Below are 8,784 nucleotides of genomic sequence, written 5' to 3' on the forward strand. Positions count from 1 at the left end.
CTATTCTATTAAGTCAGTTCACCCTCCCCCCCCACCCCAAATGCTGAAATGTACTTACCCACAGGCCGTCCAAATTATAAAAATATAGATGAGTGTTTCTTCATCAGAACAGATTTAGAGAAATTCATCATTACATGGACCAATGGATCCTCTGCAGTGAATGGGTGCCGCCAGAACGAGAGTCTTATAAAAACAGTGTGTGTGTGTGTGTGTGTAGGTAAATAATCTGTCATTAAGGCGTTTTAACTTAAAACCGTTCCTTCTGGCCAATACGAGTCCATAATAACACTTCACCCAGTGAAAAAGTCCTCTTGCATCAAAATCCACTGACATATTTGTTTAGAGATATTTTGGCTTGTAAACAGTGCTTGATATTAGGGATGCGCCGATGCAATATTCATATTGGGTATCGGCTCCGATAGTGCCATTTTTCAGAGAGAGCCGATCCAAATCCTAGATCTCTCCAAGATCATTCTGTGTTCCCATTATACTTGATTTGTAAATACGTCTATGATTTTGCAAAAAGGACTTTATCTTCTTACCGGAGTTTAATGTTGTTTTGTCACTTGCTACCGGGTGTCTGTGAGAACAAAACACAGGCGTAGAAAAGTCTATAAATTGTTTTTAACATGCACAGTAACTGAAAAATGTATTTTAATTTTATAGTATATACTTATATATAAATACATTCATGAATGTTTTTAATGAATGGATTTTATAATAAAACAAATAGCAATGTGTAACATTTTACCATATTTAGTGCAACTTTTATTTCTTCCCCACAAAATATTTTTTCACTAAATGTTTGGATTTCTAAAATTATTGTGCACTGATTTTTCTAGAATAACTTTTGCTGCCGAATTATCCACTAACCTAGTTTATGATACATTTTTGTCAGATTATAAATATACATAGGCCTATATTTTTTCATATTTATTTATTTTATTTTATTTATAATGAAGTAGTCTGTGTCTAGTAGATCGTGAAAGAATGATTATCAGTTCCACACACTGATATATAAATTCTACATTTATTTAAATGAGGGAAAAAAACTTCACTGGTATCGGATCGGTCAATACCGAACCCTAGGTATCGGAATCGGAGGCGAAAAAGGCGGATCGGAGCATCCCTACTTGATATGTGCATTTTTATTTAATGATTCAGACGAGATTACTTTTTCACTGAAGCAAGCAATATTATGCATAGAGGACTTCAGCCGGAAACAATGGTTTGAAGTGAAAAACGTCATCATGCTGTATTTCTTTCTTACAAACAGGCAGCTTTTTGCTTCACAAGATGTTAAATGATGCACTGGAGTTGTGGATTATTGACTGGCTTACTTGTGGATTATTGAGATGTTTTTATCAGCTGTTTGGACTCATTCTGACAGCACCCCATTCACTGCAGAGGATCCATTGGTGAGCAAGTGATGTAATGCTTAATAATTACTCCAAATATTTTCTGAATGAAGAAACAAACATCTTGGATGGCCGAAGGGAGAATACATTTTCAGCAAATTTTCATTTTTGGGTGAACTATCCCTTTAAAAAAAAGAAGATACAACACAAAGCATGCAAATCAAGACATGCAGCCAGCAGTAGTTTTACAAGTACATGTTGACTGTAAAGGACATGACAAGCAGATGCAAAATAAAAATGAGCAAAGCAACAGGATGCCATATGACATTAAAGTGAGTTTTGTAAGTAAAGCCAAGAGACGGCATTTCCCCCACCATATAATTGATTTGAATTTTTAGCATTCATGCAGACATTGTTTCCCACATCAGTTACAACATACTGAGAGTAAAAAACAAAACTTACTTCATTCACACCTAAAATGGAAGAGAGAATAAACAGATTAAGGAAAATAGTTCTGATATTATAAAATCTCCAGCCGGTGCTCTATTTAGTTTTACTTTATTTACAGACAAACGTAACAGGCACAAATCGATGAACACAGGTGATAACATAAATATAGAGTCATTCTGAGGAAAATGACTGAACTTTGGCAGGACAACCTTTAAACAGTTGGCAAATATTTTGTCCTCCTAGGGAGCTGTTTTTGGATCTTTCTCACGATCGACTCCTAGAGTTTAACCTGGACTCCCATACAATACAGGTCTTAAGCACTTATTTCATACCAAAAATAGGTACAAAAGTTTATTAATTACTTTGGAAAACTCCATAGTGGTTGACAAAAGGACATTACAGCACTTTAACCCTAATATCAGTTTTTAGAACACCAGTCTTTTCTAACAACTAAATGCCTATTGTTGGGTGATACATACTTAACAGGCCTGACGTACTTTATTTAGTAGTTTTTGGAACTCATTTGTTTGCCAACACAGAGTTTTTGAACATTAGCATAAATCTTCTAACATAATCTCAGAACCAAATCTTTTTACATAAAATTGGAATTAAAAGGCTCTAATCTCTTCATAATCCAAAAAGGGCTGGGGGAAAAAAATGAAGTGTATTAACTAGACTAAAATGCAACATTCATATTTTTATGAGATAGTAGTTTTAAATTGTTTTTAAATGATGCATTGGATGGTTAAAACTATGGAAGCTTATTTCCGCTACAGAATAAAAAATAAAGGTACCTGTGAGTTTGCATCTCGCAATTCTGATTTTTTTTCCAATTTCTGAGTTTACAACTGTTTGTCGCAAAAAAAAAAAAAAAAAAAAAAGGATACAACTTTTCCTCCCTCACAAATCTTTTTTTTTTTTTGCAACTGTCATTGCAATTGCCAGTTTCTCTCACAATTCTGAATTTTCATCTTAGAAATGCGAGTTAACACCTAATATTCTCACTTCATGTCACAATTATGACTTTTTTCCCTCCGAATCTGGAGAAAGGCAGAATTATGATATAAACTAAGGCTGTTTTCGTGTGGCAGATAATTCAAATCTGAATTATGAGAAAAAGTTGCAATTACCTTTTTTTGGGTGGAAACAAGCTTCCATAGTTAAGGGAGCAACAAGCAACATTATATACAACTTCCACTTGTGATTATGAATACTGGCTAGAATTTTCCAGTCTTGCTGATGGTTACACGACTACAAAACATGTACGACTTCCAAATATATGTCTGAAACACAGCCCAGAACATTTTTTTCAGCTTGCTTCTTTGTCAAACAGTGTAACACTTTACATTTATGACTATTTTTCTAATCCACTGCAAATCCAGCATTGCTCCCTAAATGTTTTGTTAAGCATTTGCACCGTTTGGAATGACATGCAATACACCTCAACTCTTGAACTTGAAAAGCACATGTTCTTTCAACAGACGCCAGAGAGGACAAAGATATGAGCCAACCCGCTTTGATTTACAGTGCTTCAGCCTAATGTATAGTTACATAATGTACACACACACACACTAACAAGTACACTGTATAGATTAGGGCTGCACAATAAATCGCATGTGATATTTAACGCGCATCTTATCAGTGAAACCGGTTCTGTAATCAGCGGTAAATCTCCATCACCTGCGGGCTTTCACATTGAGCAGCATTAACTACACAGAGCCGTTGTTCACTAACGAGCTGCGCAAAACCACGTTCATATTCGCGCGATTTTTTGCGCATCTCCTCAGTGAACAACGGCTCTGTGTAGTTAATGCTGCTCAATGTGAAACCCGCAGGTGATGGAGATTTACTGCTGATTACAGAACCGGCTTTCTGACAAGATGCGCGTTAAATATCGCATGCGATTTATCGTGCAGCCCTAGTATAGATGTAAAAGAAATACATTGTGTGTGTAAAGAGTAACTCTCAGACACATGTACAAAACATGATCTTTTAAATAAAACCAAGTCCTGCACGGTTCATCAGATATCTAGATTTTGCTCGGTGTAAAAATAAATGTTACTCTGCACTTTGTTTGCAGATGAATGGAAATACAAGCTGACAACCGAAGAAAGAAGACCCTCCCTCGTCCCAGTTTGGAAAGCCCTACTGCCGTACTTTTCCGGGAATGTAGTTCCGGTCAATACTTTCGTCCTGCAGGAACATGTGAAGACAGCGTTCGTTCTGGGCCAAAGGATGACCTGCAATTCTGAAGAGGAATATGAGCAACATATTTATGTATGCAATCCATGAAATCTGGACAAACTCAAGTCTTTTTGTTAGTATATGTGGAAAAAAATTCACAATATATTTGTGTAATCATTTCACGCCCTCAAACACTAATAATTTGCGTGGCTGACTTGTACTTCTTCTATAATTTAGAAGTGTCCGTCAGGTATAATTTCGATGACTAACCTGTTGATGAACTGTTCAAGCCCAGATCGTCTCTCCTCAATAAAGGACTCCTCAAAAATGCCCTCATCTCCACGGAAGGGAAGCTGTCTCTTCAATGCCTTTCCAGGCAATGGAGGCACAACAATCTAATAAATATTTTCACACATTTTAAAAACTATTTTAAGTATACTGCATCATATTTGATAGAAGAATTTCTAAGGCTTCTGAATTATCAACGTTATAAAAAAAAACTTGAAAAACCTGTTGTGTGCAATCTACTACATGCCTTCTGTCATCTGACTGATAGTTATTATACTTTTTCAGTAAGTATACTTCTAAAAAATGTAAATTAAAAAAAAGTATTAAATATGATACATCAGACTTCTGAGAAGCTTTTGTCCATCTCTCAATCATCTTTGTGTTGCATTTCACCATATTTCACCCCCCACATTAGAAACTACAAAACTTTGACCATAAAACTAAACATTTAAATTTAATCTTAATAGGATTGACAACTGATCAATATGCATGTTATGCAAGTAGTGTGCTATACTGTTATAAAAATCTCACTGATTATTTTTTCCATATAAAAAACAACAGCACTATTTCCTTATTTTTGCTGTTTGAATAAAACACAGTTTGAGGTGTTTTTCTTCTCTTTTAGTGTGAGCTCCAAATTCTCACTATATCATACTATATAGGCCTGACGTATCAAAAATGATACAAAAATAAAACATACATTTTAATCACACAGAGTTGTGATACCTTGCTGTCTCTTTCCAGCTCATTCTTCAGCCACTCGAAGTCGCTGTATCTTCGTCGAACACACGACTCCTTCAGTTTAAAAATGGGAAGATTTGTCTGGATTTCAACGGAGAAAACAGAATAAGTCACATGATTATTAAATAATGTCTACATATCTTAGTTGTGTACACGATGCAGAATGTTCTCGAATTCATTTAACACAAACTGAGATATTATTAAACCCACAAAATGATTTATTTGCAAACAGTAACGCGACCAAATGTTTATCTTAATGGTTTAAATACAACTCGCTAGAGGTTGATGGTTGACAGAGTAACAACAACGGCCAAATTAGCTCAATATCTCTGCGCTAAACTGCGCAAATCCAACTTGCTCGCACAGAAAACCGATTTTAGACCAAAACCTAGCAATTCACACAATAAAATCACGTTTTTAAAAGCTCTGCGAAGGACAGGATTCTTTCACGTCGAATGAGGTGTTAGTTAGCATTAGCGCGCAGGCTAACGTTAGCTAACTTAGGCCAAATCGAACCGCAGCCTCTCTGACACAAACACACAATCACATTCATTCACTGGGCCAGCCTACCTTCATCCGGACTTCGTAAGTGGTGAAGCGATTGCGGCCGACTCCTATAGTCTGCGGGTCGAACACATCGATTTCCAGAAAGTTGCTGGGAGGGCCGTAGGCGTCCGTCAGGTCCTGCGGTTTAGAGTTTAACCGGCGAGTGTCGGCCACTGTGGCTTCGGACATCTTTGATGACTTCTTTCAGACTAACTACGTCGAGGTGTAGTCTAGGGCACGTACCGATGAGAAGGTTTTGATTAAGACATTAAATCGATGGAGGTTTTAAAATGGGCTAGGGTACTTCTGCGAACGAAAACTTGGATGTGTCCAGTTCAGCGACACCACAGGAAATCCTGCGTTTCTCGCACCCCTGATGCGACGATATGTGTGCAGTTTGCCAATAGACGTTCTGTTTTATGATGACTGACAGTTAATTGACCTATAAGAATGTAGAAGACCGAGAAGGGGGTGGGCTCTTCAGGGTTCCGTAAAATTTCATAACTGGAGGAGAGACTGGAAAGGTGTGGATTTTAAAGGGGTTATATGATGCGATTTCAAGTTTTCCTTTCTCTTTGGAGTGTTACAAGCTTATTGTGCATAGATAAGATCCCTGAAGTTGCAAAGACTAAAGTCTCAAAACCAAAGAGATATTCTTTATCAAAGTTAAGACTCTGCCACGCCCCCTAAAACGGCTCGTTCTAACACGCCCCCACATATCTAGGTCACTATGTGGAAATATTTGCATAATGTCGCCCAAATGTTCACGCAAAGAAAGAAGGCGTGGTTTCAGTAACCGCAGTTAGTGTTGAAGCAGCCATGTCAGAGAGACGCTGTGTGTTTCTAGGCGAAAGCAAAAGCACTTTATTTGGCCTTCCGAAAGTAGATGCATTTAGGAATCTTTAAGATCACTTACAACAGAACAGCAATGCATTTTATGGACGACCGTTTCATGAACCTAGGAGAGGAGGTCATTCTGACTTTGCTATGACAATCTGGTGCTTCTGAATCAGCTACTGTTTTGTTATTAGTTTAAGTATTTGCTATTGACTGTTCAAATGCGGAGTTTTGCGCATCGTGTGTGTGTGTGTGTGTGTGTGAGAGAGAGAGAGAGGGGGTCACATCACAGTGGAGTCAGCTGTCTTAACCGTGGCTTGTGTACTGCAAACACATACCAGCTTCATCACTGTGTCTGTCACGCAACTCTGTTCCCCTTTTCGGGCTCTGTCTTTACATTTTTTTTGCTAGATGAAGCTTGCGATTATGGTAAGGGGCGTTACATTTCCGACGAGTGCTTGCGGTGTTCGGCCAATCACAATGCACTGGGTCAGCTGGCCAATCAGAGCAGACTGCACTTGTTGGAAGGAGGGACTTTGTAGAAAACGAAGCATTTGAGAGAGGCGAGGCATAGAGGACCTACAATAATGTACAGTATTTGAAAAATAATGTGTTTTTGAACATTAAAGCATGTCAACATATTCTGTTACACCAAATACACAAAATAATGATCTTTAAAAAAGCATCATATGACCCCTTTAAAATGTAATTTCTCGGATAGTCTTTTTTTTTTAACCCATTAAAACATTATTAGCACACTTAAACATGTTCTATTTAGCACATTTGTTGATTTCAGTGTTGTGGCAGCCTGGCAGGCCTAGTCGTGATGAATAGAAAATGTTTATATGGCTATATTAAACGACCTGCTTTAAAACATGCAAACGTACCAAAATAATGCATAGAAGAAAATAAACTAGTGTTGTTTTATAGTTTACTATAGTTTGCATAAGCCTACTATTTTGAATTAGTTTTATTTTTACTTTTAGGTTCTGTTTTCATTTTAATTTTAGTTAAAAAAAATTGTAGTCATATTGTTGTATGTTTTGATATTTTTAATAGTTAATTTATTTTTATTAGTTGTATTTTTATATGTCTGTATAGGTTTCATTTCAGTTTTGGCTTTAATTATTTTAGTACAACAAATTAAAAATGTGAAATGTTTCCTTGAAAACTAGCTGAAATAAAATATGTTTGTTTTTATTTTATTTTATGTAAGCAACGAACATGTTTTGTGGTTGTAGTTTTAGTTTTAGCTGACTATAAAAAACCATGCCATTAATTAACTTGGATTCAGATAGGCCTACTTTAATTTTAATGTTAAAATATAAATTTTCCCCCATTATTTTGTTATATGGCATATTTTGGGTTATAGTCAATCACACAAACAAAAAAGAATTAAAGCCAAAAGCATCTTTTTATAAAACTTCCTACTCAGATAATATAGATATCACTATCTGTGCTGTATTTTTATTTCTGAAAGGATTATTCAGATATTAGTTTTACTCGTGTTTATTTGGTGAAAATTACATGATTTGATATTACATAACTGTATACAGACCTTGGCATTCCTCTACCTCTGGAGGATGCTAAACTTTAGCATAAAAAAAAACAAGTTAATGTTAAATCCAAACCATCTTGAATGATTACCCTTGTGGGGAAGTCGTGGCCTAATGGTTAGAGAGTCGGCCTCGTAACCCAAAGGTTGCGAGTTCGAGTCTCGTACCGGCAGGAATTGTGGGTGGGGGGAGTGAATGTACAGTGCTCTCTTCCACCTTCAATACCACGACTGAGGTGCCCTTGAGCAAGGCACCGAACCCCCAACTGCTCCCTGGGTGCCGCAGCAAAAATGGCTGCCCACTGCTCCGGGTGTGTGTTCATGGTGTGTGTGTGTTCACTGCTGTGTGTGTGCACTTAGGATGGGTTAAATGCAGAGCACTAATTCCTAGTATGGGTAACCATACTTGGCCACATGTCATGTCATGTCATGTCACGTCACTTCACTTTTTTTGACACCGACTGCCTTCTTTATATGTCTTTTTTTGATATTTTTTATTTTTTGAATGACATGATAAATTCAAATGGAAGTGCTGATACACCAATTAACTATTTACTGCAGTCTTGCAGTTGACAGATGTGTAACTCTCTACAAATACGCTGTTTTGGAATAAATAATTTCAGGCATCAGGTTAAAAAGACCAGCAGGATGACGTTGTTTGCCTCTGTGAACTAGCCGTTTACTGCCCGACGAGCACTAGGACCCGGATGAGCACAGATTTGGCGTGGTCTGCTCCAACATTATGAAGCTGCAGGCGCCCCTGTCAAAAGTGTAGCGTTGGCCACACGCGCGCTGCACGGGATGCTGCTGTACATTACAGTGAGG

The 8,784-nt window shown here is 37.2% G+C and overlaps 1 protein-coding gene across 3 annotated transcripts in view; it reads right to left on the bottom strand.

The window, feature by feature from the left end:
- The window catches only part of LOC107684696 (sorting nexin-12-like), a 6,614-nt gene extending 642 nt beyond the window's left edge, over positions 1-5,972 (bottom strand). For 2 of the 3 annotated variants that reach the window (XM_016481025.1, XM_016481026.1), the window contains exons 1-5: positions 5,592-5,972; positions 5,007-5,102; positions 4,263-4,387; positions 3,966-4,056; positions 1,821-1,831 (exon numbers count right to left, since the gene is read on the bottom strand). In XM_016481025.1, the coding sequence (XP_016336511.1) occupies positions 1,826-1,831; positions 3,966-4,056; positions 4,263-4,387; positions 5,007-5,102; positions 5,592-5,756 (483 nt within the window). In that variant the 5' untranslated portion in view covers positions 5,757-5,972 and the 3' untranslated portion in view covers positions 1,821-1,825. Of the gene's footprint in view, positions 1-1,820; positions 1,832-3,822; positions 4,057-4,262; positions 4,388-5,006; positions 5,103-5,591 lie in introns of those variants that run through there. The other variant, XM_016481023.1, reaches the window with a different exon arrangement.
- Positions 5,973-8,784: the final 2,812 nt, after the last annotated feature.

This window comes from Sinocyclocheilus anshuiensis, unplaced genomic scaffold (genome assembly GCF_001515605.1).
Source record: "Sinocyclocheilus anshuiensis isolate Anshui unplaced genomic scaffold, SAMN03320099.WGS_v1.1 scaffold509, whole genome shotgun sequence".
Lineage (NCBI taxonomy): Eukaryota > Metazoa > Chordata > Actinopteri > Cypriniformes > Cyprinidae > Sinocyclocheilus > Sinocyclocheilus anshuiensis.